This window comes from Leptodactylus fuscus, chromosome 5, assembly GCF_031893055.1.
Source record: "Leptodactylus fuscus isolate aLepFus1 chromosome 5, aLepFus1.hap2, whole genome shotgun sequence".
NCBI classification, from domain to species: Eukaryota; Metazoa; Chordata; class Amphibia; order Anura; family Leptodactylidae; genus Leptodactylus; species Leptodactylus fuscus.
This window is the reverse complement of record NC_134269.1, coordinates 23,632,347-23,658,194: the sequence shown is the minus strand read 5'-3', so window position 1 is coordinate 23,658,194 and position 25,848 is coordinate 23,632,347. Positions and strand designations below refer to the sequence as shown.

General features: G+C 42.5%; 1 protein-coding gene and 1 non-coding gene across 3 annotated transcripts; both read left to right on the top strand.

The window, feature by feature from the left end:
• The first annotated feature begins 865 nt into the window (after positions 1-865).
• On the top strand, positions 866-938 carry TRNAK-CUU (transfer RNA lysine (anticodon CUU)). The gene has a single exon. It is a non-coding gene; the product is annotated as a tRNA-Lys (tRNA).
• A 2,428-nt stretch (positions 939-3,366) lies between these two features.
• LOC142204768 (hepatic lectin-like) lies at positions 3,367-14,483 on the top strand. Of its 2 annotated transcripts, XM_075276088.1 has the most exons (7): positions 3,367-3,441; positions 5,482-5,589; positions 8,267-8,329; positions 8,920-8,967; positions 12,288-12,433; positions 12,546-12,658; positions 14,149-14,483. In XM_075276088.1, the coding sequence occupies exons 1-7, from the start codon at positions 3,423-3,425 to the stop codon at positions 14,273-14,275; spliced, it is 624 nt and encodes a 207-aa protein (XP_075132189.1). In that variant the 5' UTR covers positions 3,367-3,422; the 3' UTR covers positions 14,276-14,483. The 2 variants fall into 2 exon arrangements, with proteins under 2 accessions (XP_075132189.1, XP_075132190.1); XM_075276089.1 differs by lacking the exon at positions 5,482-5,589 and having other exon boundaries at positions 3,401-3,441.
• Positions 14,484-25,848: the final 11,365 nt, after the last annotated feature.

Genomic DNA, 25,848 nt, shown 5'->3' with positions numbered 1-25,848 from the left:
TTCTATACATTAATATTGCGGCTGGTCAAAGAACCCCCCCCTTAAATTTTTTTTTTTTGCTGACTCGAGTATAAGCCGAGGGGGGCTTTTTCAGCACAAAAACAGTGCTGAAAATTTCGGCTTATACTCGAGTATATACGGTACCTCTCCTTGCACCTGTCCACTGCTGCCTCCACTTAGACCTCCAGGGGGCGCTGAACAACACTGGTGCATCACGTTCTGATGTTGTTTAGCTCTATGATGTTATATGATGTAAAAAAAAACACCCGGTTTCAGATGGTTATTGCTAGGGCAGATATCAGTGGAAACTCGGCAATATGTCCTTCTCTCTTCTACTCTCCTCTCTCCCATCATTACAGCCTGATTCACCAAAAGAAAGAATTTCTGGTTCTTAGTGTTCCTCCGTTCTCGAATGTAAGAGCCCCCCTTGCCTTAAAGGGGATTCCAGGACCTGGAGGTTATTGATACTGATACTCTGTTTCTAGGTATACAGCCAGAAGCAGCTCTGCAGCCCCGCTCCCATTCAAGTAAATGGGAGCAGGGCTGCAGTTCCAGGCACCACCACTACAGTGTACAGTACAGAGCTCCATACACTGTATACAGCTTCCAGTCCATACACTTGAATATTAGCAGGGCTTCTTAAAGTCATACACCTAGTTTATGCTTCCAGTGTCCAAAACCGCTGATTTGGAGTCCAGGTGTCGGCCCCAACCATTCTAATACTTGACCCTTACGGATTTGGTAATCCATATTGATCATCAGTATCAATGACCTTCAGGTCGTGGACAAAGCCTTTAATAGAACCACAAAAGAAGAGTTGTGTTTTTACTCTGCCAATCCCTCTAAGAATCACATGACTAGGCAAGCCCGGCTAGCTCAGTCGGTAGAGCATGAGACTCTTAATCTCAGGGTCGTGGGTTCGAGCCCCACGTTGGGCGGTTGCAGTGTTTTTGTTATTTTCTTGATGGTAAGGTTATATATTGCTATTATCTTTCCGTTTTCTGTTTAAATACTTTTTTCATATATAATCTTTTATTGATCTTACATAACACGATAACTTGTGAACACTTCAGAGACAACCAACATACAAAGAAAACCATGATCTTCCCATGACGGAGAGAGGAAAATAATTTAATATGCAATATTAACCTTTATTATATTAAGGATGACTCGTGTTAATGCCTACAAAATTGTGGGAAGGTTGCAATAAGATAATTATATTGTCTTTGTACATTTTATTTTATTTTTATTTATTACTATAAAATAATAATAGTAATAATATTAATAATTATTACTATTAAATTATATTATTATTATTATTATTATTACTATTAAATTATGTTATTATTATTATTACTATTAAATTATGTTGTTATTATTATTATTATTACATTATATTATTATTATTACTATTAAATTATATTATTATTATTATTATTATTACTATTAAATTATGTTATTATTATTACTATTAAGTTATATTATTATTACTATTAAATTATATTATTATTATTAAATTATATTATTATTATTACTATTAAATTGTATTATTATTATTATTATTATTATTATTATTATATTAACATTATTTCAACCATATATATATATATATATATATATATATATATATATATATATATATATATATATATATACACTTTGTGACACCTCTTTGACGCTGGGTTCACACCTGCGTTTGGGGTCTCCGTTCTATGGTTTCCGTCTTCTGCATGCCAGAAGACGGAAACCATAGACCGGGTCCGGCCATGTGCGGCGGTGAGCGTTTTAGGCTCTCCGCCGCGAAACCGGATTTTTTTATCCGGACACAGAGTACTGCATGTCCGACTCTGTGTCCGGATTATAAAACCCGGTTTCGCGGCGGAGAGCCTAAAACGCTCACCGCCGCTCACGGCCGGACATCTCTCTCACCCATTCAAATGAATGGGTGAGAGAGACTCCTGCAGGTTTCCGTATCCTGCCTGTGTTTTAGGCAGGAAACGGAAACCTAAGTACGGAGAGGGCGACGCAGATGTGAACGAGCCCTGAGAAGACCTCACCCAGGATAGTAAAATAACCCATGCAACTTTATTATATCAATAAATACAATGAGATAAAACCATAAGACTGAGTGAGGGGTCACAAAAATAAGAAAGTGCTAAAATAGGCCATATGGCGGTCATGTCAATAAGTTAAAATACAATAAAATAATTTATGTATTCTATTATAGGACATGCTCTGAGTTTTGCGGCACAGACTCTCGGTCCACACACAGATCCGGGTAAACATGGTAGTGTGCATGGGCCCATACAAATAGGCTGAGGCCCCACGTTGCGGAAATGCAGATTTTTTGTTGCTGTGATTTTATTTGTCACTTAATCCGAAAGGAATACCACCATATACTATACCCCGAAACATTACACTGTCAGGTTGTACCGAGCAAAAGGGCTAGACAGGTGTGGAAAAGATCCTTCAATTCAAGAATGCTTGCAGAACTAGAAGGGTTAATATTTAATTTTTGTCAATTAACAAAATGGAGTGGATGAAGAAAAGAGAAATGTAAATCCCCTCAATATTTCATGTGACTTTTGCCCTGTATCAGTTCTTCTTGGTACTTGCAGACAGTTTTTTGGCAGAACGCAGGGAGGTTGTTCCCGCCATCTTGGAGAACTAAGCACGGATCTTTTATGGATAGAGGCTTGCTCCAATCCTTCTGTCTCTTCATGTAATCCCAGACGGACTGGATGATGCTTATATCAGGGAGGACATATTATCACTTACAGAACTCCTCTTCCAAAAGCCTGTCTCACCAAATATTGTCCCTGTTTCCTTACATAATTCTGTGTAAGCGGCCATTTTCTTGTGGCTGACGGGCATGCGCAGTCGGCTTTGCCCTAGGCCTGAGGCCTAGAAGTTTGAAGCCTCCGCCAGAAGAAGACGCGAAGAAGACCCGTTCTTGAAGAAGATGGAGGCGGCGCTGGAGACTTCTCTCGCAGCATTGGGGACGCCCCCAGTGCTGCGAAAGAACTCATTTGCATACCAACGAAAACCTGATTATATACAGAACGGCGGCATGGAGAAGACATCTAAAAGTAGGAGAAGAATAGCCTTTCTTAAGGCTATTCCTACGTGTTAGGCAGAAAAAAATGAGTTTTAATGATAGGATCCCTTTAAATGAGAACCCAAAAAGCAGAGAAATCCAGTGATACTGATAGTAGACGATGCAGAGGGCCGAGGAGTCCGGCTAATCTCCTATTAAACTACCAGCGGCCATAAAGGGAAAGGGAAATCCATTATCTCCCCTCATTCCAGTAAATACATTGTATCTCATCATTTCCTATTGATTCAGCAAACCGGAGTATAAAACCAGTAAATGTCAGCGCTTTATCTAGATGCTTGGACTGTGAGTATAAGAGGAGAGACCCATGGACGAGCTGAGATCAGGTAATGCCGCCATCTCTTCACCTGTATTATATCGTATATGTCTAGCATAAGGAGAAGGGCTTGTCTCTACTATACTGTATCTAATATCTATCTATCTATCTATCTATCTATCTATCTCCTATCTATCTATCTATCTATCTATCTATCTATCTATCTCCTATCTATCTATCATCTATCTATCATCTATCTATCTGATCTATCTATCTATCTAATCTCTCTATCCTATCTATCTATCTATCTATCTATCATCTATCTATCATCTATCTATCATCTATCTATCTGATCTATCTATCTATCTAATCTCTCTATCCTATCTATCTATCTATCTATCTATCTATCTATCTATCTATCTCCTATCTATCTATCTATCTATCTATCTATCTATCTATCTATCTATCATCTATCTATCTATCTCCTATCTATCTATCTATCTATCTATCTATCTATCTATCTCCTATCTATCTATCTATCTATCTATCTATCTATCTATCTATCTCCTATCTATCTATCTATCTATCTATCTATCTATCTATCTATCTATCATCTATCTATCTATCTCCTATCTATCTATCTATCTATCTATCTATCTATCTATCTCCTATCTATCTATCTATCTATCTATCTATCTAATATCTATCTATCTCCTATCTATCTATCTATCTATCTATCTATCTATCTATCTATCTATCTCCTATCTATCTATCTATCTATCTATCTATCTATCTAATATCTATCTATCTCCTATCTATCTATCTATCTATCTATCTATCTATCTATCTATCTCCTATCTATCTATCTATCTATCTATCTATCTATCTATCTCCTATCTATCTATCTATCTATCTATCTATCTATCTATCTATCTCCTATCTATCTATCTATCTATCTATCTCCTATCTATCTATCTATCTATCTATCTAATATCTATCTATCTCCTATCTATCTATCTATCTCCTATCTATCTATCTATCTATCTATCTATCTATCTATCTATCTATCTAATATCTATCTATCTCCTATCTATCTATCTATCTATCTATCTCCTATCTATCTATCTATCTATCTATCTATCTATCTCCTATCTATCTATCTATCTATCTATCTATCTATCTATCTATCTATCATGTCCTATCTATCTATCTATCTATCTATCTATCTATCTATCATGTCCTATCTATCTATCTATCTATCTATCTATCTATCATCTATCTATCTATCTATCTATCTATCTATCTATCTATCATCTATCTATCTATCTATCTATCTATCTATCTATCTATCTATCATCTATCTATCTGCTCTATCTATCTATCTATCTATCTATCTATCTATCTAATCTCTCTATCCTATCTATCTATCTATCTATCTATCTATCTATCTCCTATCTATCTATCTATCTATCTATCTATCTATCTATCTATCTATCTATCTATCTGCGTGCGGCCCCATCTGGAATATATTGTTCAGTTCATAGAAAGGATGATCTAGAGTTGGAAAAGGTTCAATGGAGGGCCACAAAAGTGATAAGGGGCCTGGAGGACCCTCACAAATAACAAAATAACAACTGCTTAATGGGGGTCTGTCACCAGGGTGGAGCATATTAAACCAGGACCACAGTTAGATAGGTCAGGCCCACCTGAAGGTGACACCTCTTTACCCGCGAAAATTTACTGTGTTACCGAGATGTTCATTTACTTCATAATATGCAAATAAGCAGTCTGGAACATCGAGGGCAGCTCCATAGCTCCAAACTACTATAACCCACACCATCCAGGTTTCAGACGTTGTTGAGGGAGAGTCAGGAGACCCTACACAAGAAAGTTGGCTAGTCCTACCAAAATCATCATGTTAGGCCAGTCTAATGCGCCTTAAAGTTAAAGTTTGTTGAAGGTCCACCCCCAGTGCACCTACTACCTCATTTGCATAAGACTTCAAAGCTTTGTCCAATTCTGAACCATGTATGATACCTGTTGGACAGGACTCTAAAGTTACATCTGGTAAAATCTCCCTTATTCCATTAGTGTTCTGGTCTCTTTACAGGAACAATGTGGTCATGCTTTAAGGACAGATCCGTAGCGGTCATGTATGGACTGCTGGCACTGGCGTTACTCCTGATTATTGTCCTCTTTTCATGCGTCCATTATCAGGGTTAGTAACTCTCAATCTATACATCATTTAATAGCTGCTGCTCCTCTGATTCTGGCATAGTTGGAATTTTTTTTCTCTAGTCCCCACCATTCCTGAGCAATGCGGTTAGTATTGGTGCCTGATGTACTAGTTAGGATCTCTACTGTCAGGCAGGATCAGGCAAGGGGTGCGCCTCTGAGCTCTGACACTGGCTGCCTCTGATTGGAGTTCTAAGTCACGCCCCCTGCCTGACACCACTTACCTGACATTACAGAGCCTAAATAGCACATCAGGAACCAACACTAAATGCACTTGTTACTCAGGAATGGCGGGGGGCTAGAGAGAATATTCCAACTGCACTGGAATCAGCAGATTGGCACTTATTAACATATTCTAAGAACTACAGTAGAATTGTTGGAAGTAATGAGAGTCCATTTTTAAACTCTTGGGCCCCAATACAAATTTTGACTCTTATGAGGCAGTGGGGCCTTTGTGTTTCATCAGGCACCAGTGTCCAGGTGAGATGTCTACTCCAGCACCCCTTATAGCTACAACAAGATGCTGAAAATCAGCATTTATAGTCATATTTGCCAACATAAGGCCTGAGTTATCATGGAAAATGTCGAGCACAGCACGTTGTAAAAATTTCTGGATGAAGCCACGTCTCTATGGGCATTGCCATAGCCCTTTTGGGTGTGAACATGCCCCTTTATTGTGGGCAATAAACATGCGAGCCAATTCCCAAGATGGGATTTTAGTGGAACACCAAAACTTTACATATATATGTATTAATATATATATTTTTCGGTGAAACAGGGTTAAGAATTTTCTGTATAATTAGAGTTGACAATTTACAGAGGTATAATGAGGTGTGCAATGGGTATGGAAACCCTAGAGAACCCATGAGGAGTCCAGTACTTATAGTTGGGTGACTTGGTACAGATTTTACATTGGGGTCCAAGAGCTTCATGTTACGCTTCTATATATACAGTCCTATGAAAAAGTTTGGGCACCCCTATTAATCTTAATCATTTTTAGTTCTAAATATTTTGGTATTTGCAGCAGCCATTTCAGTTTGATATATCTAATAACTGATGGACACAGTAATATTTCAGGATTGAAATGAGGTTTATTGTACTAACAGAAAATGCGCAATATGCATTAAACCAAAATTTGACCGGTGCAAAAGTATGGGCACCTCAACAGAAAAGTGACATTAATATTTAGTACATCCTCCTTTTGCAAAGATAACAGCCTCTAGTCGCTTCCTGTAGCTTTTAATCAGTTCCTGGATCCTGGATAAAGGTATTTTGGACAAACAATTCAAGTTCAGTTAAGTTAGATGGTCGCCGAGCATGGACAGCCCGCTTCAAATCATCCCACAGATGTTCAATGATATTCAGGTCTGGGGACTGGGATGGCCATTCCAGAACATTGTAATTGTTCCTCTGCATGAATGCCTGAGGATTTGGAGCGGTGTTTTGGATCATTGTCTTGCTGAAATATCCATCCCCGGCGTAACTTCAACTTCATCACTGATTCTTGAACATTATTCTCAAGAATCTGCTGATACTGAGTGGAATCCATGTGACCCTCAACTTTAACAAGATTCCCGGTGCCGGCATTGGCCACACAGCCCCAAAGCATGATGGAACCTCCACCAAATTTTACAGTGGGTAGCATGTGTTTTTCTTGGAATGCTGTTTCTTTTTGGACGCCATGCATAACGCCTTTTTTTTTATAACCAAACAACTCAATCTTTGTTTCCAAAATGAAGCTGGCTTGTCCAAATGTGCTTTTGCATACCTCAGGCGACTCTATTTGTGGCGTACGTGCAGAAACGGCTTCTTTCTCATCACTCTCCCATACAGCTTCTCCTTGTGCAAAGTGCGCTGTATTGCTGACCGATGCACAGTGACACCATCTGCAGCAAGATGATGCTGCAGCTCTTTGGAGGTGGTCTGTGGATTGTCCTTGACTGTTCTCACCATTCTTCTTCTCTGCCTTTCTGATATTTTTCTTGGCCTGCCACTTCTGGGCTTAACAAGAACTGTCCCTGTGCTCTTCCATTTCCTTACTATGTTCCTCACAGTGGAAACTGACAGGTTAAATCTCTGAGACAACATTTTGTATCCTTCCCCTGAACAACTATGTTGAACAATCTTTGTTTTCAGATCATTTGAGAGCGGGCTGTCCATGTTCGGCGACCATCAAACTTAACTGAACTTGAATTGTTTTGTAGAAAGAAATGGTCCAAAATACCTTCATCCAGGATCCAGGAACTGATTAAAAGCTACAGGAAGCGACTAGAGGCTGTTATCTTTGCAAAAGGAGGATGTACTAAATATTAATGTCACTTTTCTGTTGAGGTGCCCATATTTTTGCACCGGTTTAATGCATATTGCGCATTTTCTGTTAGTACAATAAACCTCATTTCAATCCTGAAATATTACTGTGTCCATCAGTTATTAGAAATATATCAAACTGAAATGGCTGTTGCAAATACCAAAATATTTAGAACTAAAAATGATTAAGATTAATAGGGGGGCCCAAACTTTTTCATAGGACTGTACCTATAATGGCCCAAACCACCCGACCAGTTCCCTTGAAGCAGGTTAGAAAATGAAAGTTGTAATCCAATTGTCTGTCAGGAACCTCAATGATAACTATATTTGATTGGATTCATCTTTACTCTCAGATTTCGTACAAGAAAAGAAAGACCTAGCCAGCAAGGATGATGTTGTTGGCGTGAACATCACTGGTAAGATGCCATTGTCTTCCTTTATTAATGTCTTCCTTTGTCTTTTCTATACCTACTAGTCAACTTGTCAACAAAAAATAAAAAACTGAGAAATTTTCTAAGGAAACTACATCTTCAGTGTGTCCTGTCCATAGTGAATCCAGCTATCAGAGGCTCGGCCGCCTCTACGGTCCCTGCTGTGCAATAGGGAAATGTAGAGAATTACAGATGGCGGCTACTGAACGGCTATTTAAAAACTCACAAAGTCTTTGTATTCACTTGTCAGTTTTTATATCCGTCAAAACCGACATAGATAGGACATGTCAGTTTTTTGACAGACGTGTAAAACCGTCCATCAAAAAAGAAGGGGGTGTGAATAGACCGATCCGATCTGTGACCATTCAAAAACAGCCGTCCAGTTGTCACTGTCATGTGACTAAGACCTAACGTTGTATTGGGAGAGCAGCAATATGTTAGGGAGTGTCAGTAAAAAATCCAACTATCTAATGACTATGCCCCGCCTTAAATCTCTTCATCAGGAGTCGACGGTGATTTGCGTGAGATAATTTTTTATGTAACCAGATGATCTTGTATTTTTTTGTCTCTTGCAGTTAATGCACTGGTAGAAAAAATGAAAGAAGTAGAGACAGCGGCAAAAAGTAAGGAGCAGATATATGAGGGTGTCACATATGACGGGATTCTCTACTGTTAGAGCAGTGAGACTGCGAACTCTCAGCCATATGATTCTGTGATGGTAGAAGTCAGTGGTGTAACAAGTGTCTTGTGGGCCCGGGTGCAAACTTTTGTCCTGGCTCCAGTTGTCTTCAGCATCTTTGGCCATCTTCCTGACGGCTCTACTGAGGCCTGTGATTGGTCCTCAGCAGTCACGTGGGGATGCACTGATGTCATTACACCGCTGCACCCCTTGTGACCGCTCGGGCCTAATCAAAGGCCTCAGTCACATGACAGAAAACATGGGAGCGGACACTGATCCCAGGAGAGGTGAGTATATCTGTTTATTATTTTCAGTCACCTCCCCTGGACTAGTATCTATTGAAAAAAGGGCCCAGCGACATTCTGGGCCCCCTTTTCATTTACAATATGTATAGCGGTCGGGGAACCAGGCTTTCCCCGACCGCTATCATAATGGTACTGGACCCCGGCCATCTCCAGCTGGCCATGGGTCCTGTACCTTGCCAGGCCCAGGCCCAGTCGCAGTCACGGGTCACATTCCTTGCGACCACGATTGCATACCTCCCAACCGTTCCAATTTCCGCGGGACATTCACGATTCCGGTGACGTGTCCCGCGGTCCCGGTTGGAGGGAGGTATGTCCCGATTTCAACTCAGATCTGCGTCCAGAGGACGCAGATCTGAGTTGAACACATACGCGGCTAAAACAAGGAGCTGTCACAGTTCAGCTCCTTGCTTCGCCGCTGCACACCGCCTACTGGCTGTGTAGACGCGATGTGATGACGTCACATCGCGTCTACAACTGTGTGCGAGTGAGAGAGAGACACAGAGAGAGCGGAGAGGGAACGTGGAGAAGGTAGGTGTAATGTGTACACTGAGGTGGAACGTGAAACTGGGGACAGATGAAGGAGAGGACGGCATGACACTGGGGGCAGAGATGTGGGGACATGAATCTGGGGGCAGAGATGGAGGGACATGAATCTGGGGCAGAGATGTGAAGACATGAATCTGGGGGCAGAGATGGAGGGGACATTAATCTGGGGGCAGAGATGGGGGGACATGAATCTGGGGGCAGAGATGGGGGGACATGAATCTGGGGGAAGAGATGGAGAGGACATGAATCTGGGGGCAGAGATGGAGAGGACATGAATCTGGGGGCAGAGATGTGGAGACATGAATCTGGGGGCAGAGATGAGGGGACATGAATCTGGGGGCAGAGATGGGGGGACATGAATCTGGGGGCAGAGATGTGGAGACATGAATCTGGGGGCAGAGATGTGGAGACATGAATCTGGGGGCAGAGATGGAGGGGACATGAATCTGGGGGCAGAGATGAAGGGGACATGAATCTGGGGGCAGAGATGAAGAGGACATGAATCTGGGGGCAGAGATGTGAAGACATGAATCTGGGGGCAGAGATGGAGGGGACATGAATCTGGGGGCAGAGATGGAGAGGACATGAATCTGGGGGCAGAGATGGAGGGGACATGAAACTGGGGGCAGAGATGGAGGGGGCATGAAACTGGGGGCAGATGAAGGGTGTATATGAAACTGGGGGTGAGATAGAGGGGGGACATATAATTTACGGGTGACTGTAGGAGGATTATACTGTGTGCGGGCACATGAAAAATTAATGAGAATGGGCAGAGTCAACACAAAAGTGGGCTAAATTTGCCGCACATTTTGTCCCTCATTCGGTTCTTCAAAAGTTGGGAGGTATGCGTTTGTTACCCTCCTGGTAGAAGTGATGGTAGACGTTCACAAGGGGTGTGGATGACTTTTTGTAAAATATAATATTAAGACTTATGGGCGATGAATTTCTGGAGAAGTTACATCGAGTCAAGTATTCCTTTCCGGTGTCATATTTACCGTATTTTTCGGACTATAAGACGCACCCAGGTTTTAGAGGAGAAAAATAGGGAAAAAAAATTTTCAGACAAAAAATGGTAAAATATTTAATATATGGGAGTGGTAGTTTTGGAACAGCTGCAAGGCCACATTGACAGGTGACCCTGCAGCTGTATGGGGATGTATAGGGCGTTTTTTTTGTGGGGCCAGGTGTACTTTTTAGATATACCATTTTGGGAAATGTTTATTGCTTAGATCACCTATTATTTAATTCAGAGGCAAAACAGAGAGAAAAACCCGGCGGTTTAGCACTTTTGATTTTGATGTTCACTGTACATAAAAATATTAGTAGACCGGGCATTTTCAGACACAGGGATACCTAATGTGTATGTTTCACAGTAATGTTATACTTTTATATGTATTCTAGGGAAAGGAGGTGAACTTTTATTTATTTTATATTATATTTTTTTTAAGTGTTTTTTTTTTTTTTTTTTTTTTTTTACTATTTTATTATCCCCCGCCTAGGGGGCTTGAACCTGCAATCATTTGATTGCAAGTCCCATAGACGGCAATACAAGTGTATTGCCGTCTATGGGAGATTCTATACATTACTATCGCGGAGGGTCATAGACCAGCCGCGATAGTAATATATATCTATGACAGGCCTGGGAGCCTTCATTAGGCTCCCAGCTGTCATCGGAACAGGTCGGCTCCTGCGGCCTCGCCGTGCAGGAGCCGGCCTGCATCACTAAAGGTATGGGACCGGCCCCGGGGCTAACTGACTGCCGGGACCTGTGGAGGAGGAGTGGATTTGCAGCATGGCCGCGCTTCCACCGCTGGTTTTCTTCAGCGGCAGGAGCGTGGCAATCTGCAGGCCCCGGCAGCTAAGACAGTCCCCGGCATCTGCTGTAATAGACCGACGGATGCCGGGGAGTGTCTTAGCTGCCAGGGCCTGCAGATTGTCACACTCCTGCCGCTGAAGAAAACCAGCGGTGGCAGTAGCGCGGCAATGTGCAGGCCCCGGCAGCTAAGACACTCCCCGGCAGGTGGCAGTAGTGCGGCAATCTGCAGGCCCCGGCAGCTAAGACACTCCCCGGCATCCGCCGGTTTATTACAGCAGATGCCGGGGACTGTCTTAGCTGCCGGGGCCTGCAGATTGCCGCGCTACTGCCGCTGAAGAAAACCAGCAGTGGCAGTAGCGCCACATTCAGACTATAAGACGCACCCTCATTTTCATCCTAAATTTGGGGGGAAAAAAGTGCGTCTTATAGTCCGAAAAATACGGTAGAATAGGGAAGGAATTTTTCCTCTTATGTAGGGTCATTGCCCTACATGGCCGCCCTACATGTTATCATCTTTCAGTAGGGCGGTCTCAGGCTTTGGGCCTGTAACGTCAAGCAATCTTATTGTAACATTTCACATTACCTCATTCTTTTCAGAGATTGGTACTTGCGATAATGGTTGGGCGATATTTGGCAGGAACTGCTACTACTTCTCAGTCGCCAAGTATAACTGGTATAAAGCCAGGACCACGTGTATACAAAAGAGCGCCGACTTAGTTGTCATCAACAACGAAGATGAACAGGTGAGATGTAAGGCTTGCAAATCTATGTTTGGTCCATCGACTAAGCCCGTTGCACATTTGAGTCACATATGAGGGTTGGTTCAATGTTTATTTTCCTTGTTTGCTCCTACAGAAATTTATCAGTGGAAAAACGGGGAACACGCCATACTGGATTGGGCTCACTGACAAAGAGGAGGAAGGAAATTGGACATGGGTTGATGGAACAGACTACACATCATCATATAAGTAAGCTTTCTAAGGCAGACACCTCCTGTGAGAACTCTACATAGGATAGGGGTGCTCATGGACAACCACCAACCACCAAAACAAATACAGTCCTATGAAAAAGTTTGGGCCCCCCTATTAATCTTAATCATTTTTAGTTCTAAATATTTTGGTGTTTGCAGCAGCCATTTCAGTTTGATATATCTAATAACTGATGGACACAGTAATATTTCAGGAGTGAAATGAGGTTTATTGTACTAACAGAAAATGCGCAATATGCATTAAACCAAAATTTGACCGGTGCCCAAATAGGGGTGCCCAAACTTTTTCATAGGACTGTATAGCACCTTACCCCTCCAAAATGTATACAAAGGCACAGCGCTGAACATGTATACTTACCCATACCCTGCTGCTCGCATAATGACGCTTCAATGGTCCCCATACTTATACAATATTTATAGTACTTAAACTTGGGATTATTAAGTCTGACCCCAAACCCAGAATTGCCACCAAACAGAGGGGCCACCACTTTTGGATGGAATTTATAAGCCAGTCCCCTTTTGGTCCGAATATGTTCATATTTGTCAGGATTGATTCTCCTAATTCTTGAGTGACCCATTTTACACCATGCTAAGATATTTTAAAAAAAATATCCTGTGGTTGTCTAACCCTTTAAAGGGGATCTCCAGAAACTATCATCACTAGGTTTGTCACATATTGTATTTGACAAGCCTAGGGGTTCTGGGCTGGTTCCAATCTCGTGTCACATCACATGCTTGGAACCAGACCCTGTCCCAAATTCACTCTACGTTCTCCCTCCTCTCCCATGCTCATTGCTAGTTACCTGTATCATGGGGCTGGCTTCACTATTATAATGATGTATTCAGTTAGTCTCCATAATACAGATAACCAGCAGTGAACATAGGAGAGGAGGGAGGATATGGAGCTACCCCGGGCTGAACGCTAGTTCAAATCATATGACCAAGAGTTGGCTACAGTACGGAACTCTTGAGTTCATTGCATAGAAAACATCAGAGGAAGCGATAACAGGCTCCTTCTTAAAGACGACCACCTTCCAACTTCAAGTTCATTTATTCCACTGATTCTGCCACAATTTTTTCTCTAACCCCCAGCATTCCCGAGCAATCAATGTTGTTAATTTTGGTGCCTGATATACTATTTTGTCTCTGTACTGTCAGGAGGGCGGTGTCAGGCAGGAGCAGACAAGGGGTGAGACTCTGAGCTCTGACACTGGCTGCCACTGATTGGATCTTTGAATCACTCCCCCTGTCTGACAATGACATTAAAGAGCTTAACTAGCACATCAGGCATCAAAACTTAGTATTCATGTTGCTCAGGAATGGTGGGGGCTAGAGAAAAAAAACCAACGAAGAACTATCCCATGCTAAGAACTAGAACTGGTGGTGGTGGTGGTGGTTAAAAGTCCTCCTTAATGTCTCTTGTGTCATTTCATAAATCTTCTCTATCACAATGTCTTCATCTTATTGCAGGTCCTGGATGAAAAATGAGCCCAATAATCTATCTGTTGAAGACTGCGGCCAGGTTTGGAAGGAAGGAAATTGGAATGACAAGGCCTGCAATGAAAACTCTCTTTCCATATGTGAGAAGACACTCTAAACCCCCAATGCCCTCATCGACCATCATTATACCGTATATCAATTGCAAAAACGATCCTGACCCTCACATTGGGATCTTTTTGTCTGGCTGGGCCCACTCTGCCCTTCCACCATCACCGCAGAACATAGACCATAACCTTCTATCAAATTATCTACATATCACATATCTGCAAAGTTTTTGTATCTGGTGACCTCAGGGATAAGAAAACTGGTGACAGAAAGTTTCATTAAAGTACATGTACATATATCTAATGTGAACCATAAGGTGTTTTCTGTACTAATTTTTTTTTTTTTTTTTTTTTTACTTTGTCCCTTTTAGTCCTCAGTAGGGAATCTTTGGCTAGGTAGGCCCTTCTATGCATAGGTGTACAAGAGAAAGTTACAAACTACTGCTCCGTGTAGCTCCGTCACACTGAAGGCCAACTTGTAGACCTCTCCCTATGACTTTATTTTTGGAGAGGTTGACCCACCTATTTGGATGGATTGGGTGGACGCATACATAGGTAAGGAGGGCAAGATACACTTTTTTGAGGTCTGGTGAAGTTTTATTCAGACTGTGTGAGATAGTATATGATCCAAGAGAAGACAACAATGTAGATGGACAACCTGGAACCTAAAGAGAGAGCTTCTGAGAGATTCCACTTGTGTGAGGGTGTGAGTTCCTAGGGTTGCCGATTTTCAAAGGAGTGGGGAAGGGGATGATGGTTGGACCTGCTCATAAGAGATGACTACTATATCTCATCCCATGCTAGAATTTTGTGTTCTTTATGTTTTATGTGTTTTTTTGCTGGCTAAGGAAGTGAACACCAGTAAAGTGCAACTTGATGGTCCAAGAAATCTGGATCATACCATATACCATGATTTTTATAACACTCTTCTTTCTGTTATATAAGCCGGTGAGATAGACGTGAAGCACCACAGAGACATCAACCTGGGACAGCCCTTCCCAGGGTGAGTCCTGAATGGCACTTTACAGCAAGAGTAGGACTGGCTTGTTCAAGGGGTGTAGTCTTTCTTAAAAGGAACAGGTAAATAGACTCAGACCCGATATAACAATATTGGATCAGAAATTGTGACTGGTTAAATAAAACAAATAATTGCACCATTTGCACCTTAAATATTGTGTAGTTTATGAATAAATAAATATAATCTTATTTTGAAAAAAATTACTAAAAATTACACTTGGATCGGCTGTTTGTTGTTCTGCTCCATTGGAGGACTAGAATAAGGGACAGTCGGATCACTAAAATAGTGCCACATTCCGAACTTGATGGAAGCCATTGACTGTAATGGGCTCATCCAGTGCTTATTGTTTTTAAACTGAAAGTAAGTTGATGAAATTGTGGTGTGTATGGAGCAATTTCAGGCGGACGCTTCAGATGTACCATAAGTAACATACAAGGGACTGCATGCTTTCCATCCTGGTGTCACAATGGTGGATTCTGAAACCATTGAGGGGTTTTTAAGAAACTATAAAGTGATCTATGGCTAGAAGCCTGCTATCATCAATTTGGTTGTTGGAAAACAAGGGACCCATACAGGGGTCCTAATCTGTCAGTGTCTGACCCTGCCTAAATGAACTGAGCAGTGGCAAATTAAATTTACTGTAAGTCCTGGAACCTTGTGTCTACAGTCAGTAGTACCAATCCCTACAGTTACGCCTGGATGTGTATTGATAGACAAGAAGAATTCAAGGGGTTAGAGCTCTGATTCTGACATTTAGTGCGGAAGGACAGCTGTCAATTTCATACACCCTCAGCATCCTTACAACGACTAAACTGCTACCCATATGTACAAGAATATAACTACTATAATACTGCTCCTATGTACAAGAATATAACTACTATAATACTGCTCCTATGTACAAGAATATAACTACTATAATACTGCTCCTATGTACAAGAATATAACTACTATAATACTGCTCCTATGTACAAGAATATAACTACTATAATACTGCTCCTATGTACAAGAATATAACTACTATAATACTGCTCCTATGTACAAGAATATAACTACTATAATACTGCTCCTATGTACAAGAATATAACTACTATAATGCTACCTCCTATGTACAAGAATATAACTACTATAATACTACCCCTATGTACAAGAATATAACTACTATAATACTACTCCTATGTACAAGAATATTACTATAATACTGCTCCTATGTACAAGAATATAACTATTATAATACTGCTCCTATGTACAAGAATATAACTACTATAATGCTACCTCCTATGTACAAGAATATAACTACTATAATACTGCTCCTATGTACAAGAATATAACTACTACAATACTGCTCCTATGTACAAGAATATAACTACTATAATACTGCCCCTATGTACAAGAATATAACTACTATAATACTACCTCCTATGTACAAGAATATAACTACTATAATACTGCTCCTATGTACAAGAATATAACTACTATAATACTGCTCCTATGTACAAGAATATAACTACTATAATACTGCCTCCTATGTATAAGAATATAACTACTATAACACTGTCTCCTATGAACAAGAATATAACTACTATAATACTACCTCCTATGTACAAGAATATAACTACTATAATACTACCTCCTATGTACAAGAATATAACTACTATAATACTGCTCCTATGTACAAGAATATAACTACTATAATACTGCCCCTATGTACAAGAATATAACTACTATAATACTACCTCCTATGTACAAGAATATAACTACTATAATACTGCTCCTATGTACAAGAATATAACTACTATAATACTGCTCCTATGTACAAGAATATAACTACTATAATACTGCCCCTATGTACAAGAATATAACTACTATAATACTGCCCCTATGTACAAGAATATAACTACTATAATACTACCTCCTATGTACAAGAATATAACTACTATAATACTGCTCCTATGTACAAGAATATAACTACTATAATACTGCCCCTATGTACAAGAATATAACTACTATAATACTGCCCCTATGTACAAGAATATAACTACTATAATACTACCTCCTATGTACAAGAATATAACTACTATAATACTACCTCCTATGTACAAGAATATAACTACTATAATACTGCTCCTATGTACAAGAATATAACTACTATAATGCTACCTCCTATGTACAAGAATATAACTACTATAATACTACCTCCTATGTACAAGAATATAACTACTATAACACTGTCTCCTATGAACAAGAATATAACTACTATAATACTGCCCCTATGTACAAGAATATAACTACTATAATACTACCTCCTATGTACAAGAATATAACTACTATAATACTGCCTCCTATGTACAAGAATATAACTACTATAATACTGCTCCTATGTACAAGAATATAACTACTATAATACTGCCCCTATGTACAAGAATATAACTACTATAATACTGCTCCTATGTTCAAGAATATAACTACTATAATACTGCTCCTATGTACAAGAATATAACTACTATAATACTGCCCCTATGTACAAGAATATAACTACTATAATACTGCTCCTATGTACAAGAATATAACTACTATAATACTGCTCCTATGTACAAGAATATAACTACTATAATACTACCCCTATGTACAAGAATATAACTACTATAATACTACCTCCTATGTACAAGAATATAACTACTATAATACTGCTCCTATGTACAAGAATATAACTACTATAATACTGCCCCTATGTACAAGAATATAACTACTATAATACTGCCCCTATGTACAAGAATATAACTACTATAATACTACCTCCTATGTACAAGAATATAACTACTATAATACTGCTCCTATGTACAAGAATATAACTACTATAATACTACCTCCTATGTACAAGAATATAACTACTATAATACTGCTCCTATGTACAAGAATATAACTACTATAATACTGCCCCTATGTACAAGAATATAACTACTATAATACTGCTCCTATGTACAAGAATATAACTACTATAATACTGCCCCTATGTACAAGAATGTAACTACTATAATACTACCTCCTATGTACAAGAATATAACTACTATAATACTGCCCCTATGTACAAGAATATAACTACTATAATACTGCTCCTATGTGCAAGAATATAACTACTATAATACTACTCCTATGTATAAGAATATAATTACTATAATACTGCTCCTATGTACAAGAATATAACTACTATAACACTGTCTCCTATGAACAAGAATATATCCTATTAATATTATAAATGTGAAAGTTTGTGAGTTTGGATGTTTGTGGGTTTGTGTGTACGGATGTTTGTTAGTCAATCACGCAAAACCCGCTTGACCGATTTGGCTGAAATTTTCCACAAACATAGTTAATACACCCCATTGCGCAATAGGCTACTTTTCGTCACAATAGCGCACATACGTTTTTCCCAGGACCCCCACAAACCCCAAACTCACATCAATATCTCTGCAATCTCACACACTTTGGACCCCGATTTGGCTGAAATTTTCCACAAACATAGTCCCTACACTCGATTGCGCAATAGGCTACTTTTCGTCACAATAGCGCACATACGTTTTTCCCAGGACCCTTTGGATGTTCGGATCTTTGGTGGTCAATCACGCAAAAACCGCTCCACTGATTTGGCTGAAATTTTCCACAAACATAGTCCCTACACTCGATTGCGCAATAGGCTACTTTTCGTCACAATAGCGCACATACGTTTTTCCCAGGACCCCCACAAAACCCAAACTCACATCACTATCTCTGCAATCTCACACACTTTGGACCATAGCAAGCCACAAAATTCATATTACCCTCTACAGCAGAGGTCAGCAACCCCTGGCACACATGCCAAGAGTGTTAGGAGTATTTTGTGTCGTGGGTATTGGTGCACACCTTCTGACTTGCTCGCACGCACTGTTGGTAGACAGCTTGATTTCCTGGTTAATTAGTCTGTCCTCCCATTTGCACCTGGGAGGAGTGGTCTCTACTCTGTATTTAAACCCATGCCTCCCATGGTTCTGTGCTGAGTGTCGCTTTTACAGAGCTAGGCCTTAGCAGGAGGAGTAGGTGGTTATCTTGGATAGAGGAAGTTCCGTGGTTGGTTTTTGGGAGGTTTTGGGTGAACGAGTTGGTTTGTGTGTTTTCCCTTCTGTGTTCACCAATCCTCCCTCTGTGTATAATTGACTGTGTGAGTGAATTGCCTTATCCTTTGATTTCTACTCAGTTTCCCTGTGTTTGTTTCCTAGTGTAAGGTTCCTTCCCATATTGGTTTGGGGGAATCCTTTCCCACATTTTTCCTGTGTGCTGCTTGTGTTGTTAGTCAGCGCACACCCTTGTCAGTCCCTGTCAGTAGCAGCTTCACTTGTTCGTTAGGGGTGACCCCCTTTAGTCTCCAGTCCCTAGAGATCTTATAGGGCATTCCTTCTCCCACTTCCCTCTAGGCCTACGGAATCAGTGAGAGAGGAGCTGTCGGGGTCAGGCTTAGCCTGAGTACAGCTGACCCACACCCGTGAGGCAGGGACCGGGATAGCTAGTGGGAGTAGTGCAGGGCGAGATTCCCTACTGCTATCCCTTAGCCCCGTTGCAGCTACCTGGACTGACATAACAGTACACTCAGCCGGTAAAAAAAAAAAAAAAAAAAGGAAAGGTTCGTTTGCATTATGACGGACCTGAAACAGTTGTACCAGGCGGTGCAGCAGATTTCCACTGAAATGGAGGGTATCAAGCTACGAATGGATGCCATCCAAGCTTCTGGCGTATCTCAAGTACAGCAGTTGGCTCAACACACAGCCTCTCAGGTGGAGGGCATACAGAGGCAGGTGAGTAGCGCCCCTGTGGGTCGGCCTCTGGAGCCAAAAGTCAGCTTACCTGAACCCTTCCGAGGTAAGAGGTCAGATTTTTTCCGATTTCAAAAGGACTGTCTTTTGTATTTCCGGCTACGGCCGTTTTCCTCCGGTTCTGAGGTACAGAGAGTTGGGATTATTATTACTTTATTGAGAGATGATCCCCTCATCTGGGCACATTCGTTACCAGCCGACTCAGCTTGCTTACTAACTGTAGAGGCGTTTTTCTCCACAATGGGGTTACTGTATGACGACCCAGACAGGGTACGCACGGCTGAGTATAACCTACGACGTGTGGTGCAAGGGGATCACGCTATAGAGAAATATTGCACAGAGTTTCGTAGGTGGGCAGCAGAAGTACACTGGAATGACCCCGCTCTACTTAGTCAGTTTGAGACAGGGCTCTCGGACCAGGTTAAAGACCATCTAGTTTCTCACCCTGTTCCGGGAGATCTAGATGAGGCCATGCAGTTGGCAATTAGAGTTGGACGGCGCCTCCGGGAGCGTGGAGACAAGAGTCCTGGGGGGGTTAGCCCTCCTCAATTCTCTGTTTTTGGAGAGGACCCGGGGGACCAACCCATGCAGATTGGGGCCACTGTGCGAAGTGCAAGACCCAAGAGTGAAGGGTCCCGCACAGTACGCTGTTTTGTGTGTGGAGGGATGGGACATGTAGCAAGGGTATGCCCCTCCAGAGAATGGTTCGCCAAGGAGGGTAATAACCCCAGGTCTATTGAGGGTAAAGGGAGAAAACCCACTAAGGAGGGAGGTGTGCATATTTCCTGTACTCAGACTGCCGGGTTGACCCTTGATGGATGGGTAAATGGGCAGAAGTGCCGGATTTTGGTTGATTGTGGTTCGGCAGTCAACCTTATTGACTCAGAGTTTTGTGAGCAATTAAGGGTGAGTCCTTTGGTCTTGAAGTCTCAGATACCAGTGTGGGCTATTGATAAGACCCCTCTACAGCAATCTGTCATCTCCAAACAGGTGGAGGGTCTGGAGTTTATTGTGGGTGGCCACAGGGAAGAGATTGACTTGTTCTTGTTATCTAAGTTACCAGCACAAGTAGTGTTGGGGTGGCCCTGGCTGAAGCAACATAACCCTATTATCAACTGGGAGACCGAGTCAGTAGTTTCTTGGGGGCAGGGGTGTAATGGTCGATGTCTGCCCATATCCGTTATGTCTTTGTCTATAGACAATTTGCCTCAAGAAATATGTGAGTTCAGGGAGGTCTTTGAGGAAAGGGCAGCCAAGACATTACCACCACATCGCACCTATGATTGCTCGATTAAATTTATACCTAATGCAGTGTTACCCAAGACAAGGTTGTACAATCTCACTATTCCGGAGAGGGAGGCGCTCAAAGAGTATATTGAGGGGAGTCTAGAGGTGGGGCATATTCGCCCATCTAAGTCCCCAGTAGCAGTGGGGTTTTTCTTTGTAAAGAAGAAAGATGGAGGGTTGCGCCCTTGTTTGGATTTTAGGGAGATTAATAAAATCACGGTGCGGAATCCCTATCCCATCCCGTTGATCTCGGATCTTTTCAGCCAGATTACGGGAGCTCGCTGGTTTAGTAAAATAGATTTACGTGGGGCGTATAACTTGCTGAGAATCAAGAAGGGGGATGAGTGGAAAACAGCGTTTAACACACCCCTAGGACACTTTGAGAATCTGGTGATGCCTTTCGGTCTAACCAATGCGCCCGCGTTTTTTCAGAATTTTATTAATGATGTACTAAGTGCCGTCATAGGGAGGGGGGTTGTGGTCTATCTGGACGATATACTCATTTACACCCCGGATTTGGAGACTCATTGGGAGAGAGTGAGAGAGGTTTTAAATCTCCTGAGGGTTAACCAATTAAGTGCTAAGCTGGAGAAATGTGTGTTCGCGGTCAATAAATTATGTTTCCTTGGCTATATCCTATCGGACAAGGGGTTCGAGATGGATCCTGAGAAGGTCAGGGCAGTCTTGGAGTGGCCGCGACCTGAGAACCTAAAGGCGGTCCAACGGTTCTTGGGATTCTCCAACTATTATCGCCAGTTTATTAAGGGATTTTCTGAGGTTGTGAAACCCATCTCGGACTTGACTAAGAAGGGGGCTGACTGTGCTAAGTGGTCGCCAGAGGCGCTAGCCGCGTTTGAAGAATTGAAGAAGCGATTCTCCTCCGCTCCCATTTTGAGACAGCCGGATGAGAGGTTGGCCTTCCGAGTGGAGGTGGATGCCTCCTCGGTGGGGGTGGGTGCAGTACTTTCTCAGGAGTTCGAGGAGGGTACGCATCCCTGTGCCTTCTTTTCTAAGAAATTCTCTGCCTCTGAACGGAATTATGACATCGGAGATAGAGAACTACTGGCAATAAAACTAGCGTTCGAACATTGGCGTCATTTCCTGGAGGGGGCCAGAAGGCCAGTCCAGGTATTTACCGATCACAAGAATTTGGTTTATCTTGGGTCGGCGAAGAGATTAAATGCACGGCAGGCCAGATGGGCTCTATTTTTTGCGCGGTTCCATTTTACCGTGACTTATGTGCCGGGTTCAAAGAATGTTAAGGCTGATGCTTTATCCCGGTATATGTCGACCGATGAGGAACGAGAGGCGCCTGCCACTATTCTTGGGGATGGAGTGGTGGTAGCAGTATTGGGCACGAAATTGGAGAAAGCCTTGATCGAAGCGCAACACGCTGCACCTTCCAAGATACCTAGAAACAAGCTGTTTGTCCCAACTACTCTCCGACAAAGTCTCCTGAGGGAGTGTCACGAGTCGGTTCTTGCTGGTCACCCGGGGGTTTCAGAGACCATGAGATTGGTGTCTAGGAATTTTTGGTGGCCAGGGTGGAGTAAGGATGTCTTGCAGTTTGTTCAAAGTTGTTCGGTCTGTGCAAGAGCCAAGGCGTCGCATACCCGTCCCCACGGTCTTCTACATCCGTTGGAACCTCCTAAGGCACCTTGGACTCATCTGTCTATGGATTTCATCACGGGCCTTCCAGTGTCTAAGGGTTTCACGGTCATTTGGGTAGTCGTTGACCGCTTCACGAAAATGTGCCATTTGATCCCGTTTTCCAGGCTGCCATGTGCCAAGACACTATCAGGGGCATTTATTAAAGAAATTGTAAGGTTGCATGGTCTTCCCGAGGAGATCGTTTCGGACAGGGGTCCGCAATTTGTGGCTAAATTCTGGCGGGCTTTTTGCAGCAGGTTGGGAGTTACACTGTCGTTTACCTCCGGGTTTCACCCGGAGTCTAACGGGCAAACAGAGAGGAAGAATCAGGATGTGGAACAGTTTTTGAGGTGTTTTGTTCGAGAGAATCAGAATAATTGGGCTGACTTTCTTCCCTTGGCAGAATTTTCCTTAAACAACCATGATTCCAACGCCACAGGTACCACACCTTTTTTTTGCTCCGGTGGTAGACATCCTGTTTTCGGAGTATTTTCTTCCATTTCGTCCCCAGTTCCGGAGGAGGAGCTATTTTCTAAAAAGCTGCAAGGGGTATGGTCCCGTATCCGAGAGAATCTGGTGCGGGCGTCGCACCAGGCTAAGGTCCAGGCGGATAGGAAGAGAGGAGAGTTGCAGTTCTTCCCTGGTGAGATGGTTTGGTTGTCCACCAAGAATATCAGGTTGAAGGTTCCTAGCAAGAAGCTGAGTCCCAGGTTTGTGGGTCCTTTTAAGATCATCAAGATGGTAAATGAAGTGGCGGCGCAGCTGCAACTACCTAAAAGGTGGAAGATAAACCGGGTGTTCCATGTCTCCTTGTTAAAGAAGGCCAAGAAGGGAACGTCTCCAGTTAAAGTTCCACCAGTTTCTGAGTCCGGGGAGTATGAGATATCCCGAGTTCTGGATAGCAAATATGTTCGGGGGAAGCTACGGTATCTGGTGGCATGGAAGGGATACGGTCCTGAAGATAATTCTTGGGTTCTGGAGTCGGATATGTCAGCCCCCAGACTCGTGGAGAAATTCCACAAGGAGTTCCCGAAGAAGGATGCTCCTAGAGAATCCGGAGTCTTCTCCTTGAGGGGAGGATCCTGTTAGGAGTATTTTGTGTCGTGGGTATTGGTGCACACCTTCTGACTTGCTCGCACGCACTGTTGGTAGACAGCTTGATTTCCTGGTTAATTAGTCTGTCCTCCCATTTGCACCTGGGAGGAGTGGTCTCTACTCTGTATTTAAACCCATGCCTCCCATGGTTCTGTGCTGAGTGTCGCTTTTACAGAGCTAGGCCTTAGCAGGAGGAGTAGGTGGTTATCTTGGATAGAGGAAGTTCCGTGGTTGGTTTTTGGGAGGTTTTGGGTGAACAAGTTGGTGTGTGTGTTTTCCCTTCTGTGTTCACCAATCCTCCCTCTGTGTATAATTGACTGTGTGAGTGAATTGCCTTATCCTTTGATTTCTACTCAGTTTCCCTGTGTTTGTTTCCTAGTGTATGGTTCCTTCCCATATTGGTTTGGGGGAATCCTTTCCCACATTTTTCCTGTGTGCTGCTTGTGTTGTTAGTCAGCGCACACCCTTGTCAGTCCCTGTCAGTAGCAGCTTCACTTGTTCGTTAGGGGTGACCCCCTTTAGTCTCCAGTCCCTAGAGATCTTATAGGGCATTCCTTCTCCCACTTCCCTCTAGGCCTACGGTGTCAGTGAGAGAGGAGCTGTCGGGGTCAGGCTTAGCCTGAGTACAGCCGACCCACACCCGTGAGGCAGGGACCGGGATAGCTAGTGGGAATAGTGCAGGGCGAGATTTCCTACTGCTATCCCTTAGCCCCGTTGCAGCTACCTGGACTGACATAACAAAGAGTGGCACTCCTGCCATATTTCACTGGCATGCCAGCAGCACAGGACCTGCAAGAGTTAAATGAAGTCTCTGCTAGAGCTGAGGCATAAGGACACTCCCCTGTGAGAGGGGTGCAGGAAACCCAGGGGGTGGAGCTTAATCGCTCAGGTCTCTGCCTGCTATAGTGATGGCTCCTGCTGAAGCTGCTAGCAAACTGAAAGTAAGAAGCACACAGCTCCCTTCCTTTACTTCCTATTCTCATTAATGTCAGGCATGGGGTTATTAGTTTAGTGTTAGTAACTCCATGTACCTCACATTAATAGGAATAAACCCCATCATGTCCCTCATATTAACCCCTGTGTGCCCCATATAAAGGTTACTAATATGTGAGACATATGGAGGTACTAATAAAAGACCTCAGTAATGAAGATACTTAATTATTACCTCCAAGTCTCCCACATATCAGTAACTAGAGATGAGCGAGTACTGTTGGGATCAGCCGATCTGAACAGCACGCTCCATAGAAATGAATGGATGCACCTGGTACTTCCGCTTGGACGTAGCCAGCGCGCTTAACCCCCCGCGTGCCTGCTACGTCCATTCATTTCTATGCGAGCGTGCTGTTCGGATCGGCTGATCCCAACAGTACTCACTCATCTCTATCAGTAACTCTTACACTGGGGTTAATGTGAGGGACATGGGGTTAATTGCTATTAATAAGAGGCGCATGCAGTTACTAAACTGTCATGCACAGGGCCAGACTTTATGTTGCTTACTCAAGAGTATCCTGTGCCCAAAACTTACATGTACTGGTGGAAAATATCGAAGTATATTTGTAACAGCTCTGCCTGTTCGGGCCTCTGCTCGCATGCTGCGGCGCCGGAGGCGTGTGCAGTTTGACAATCTGCTTAAGGTTTTTAGTTGCACTGTGTGAACACGAATCTAGTCCTTAATTGGATTTGCACCACACCCGTCTTCTGCCAAGGTTGCCTCTGTTCATTAAGTGGTTAATCTGTC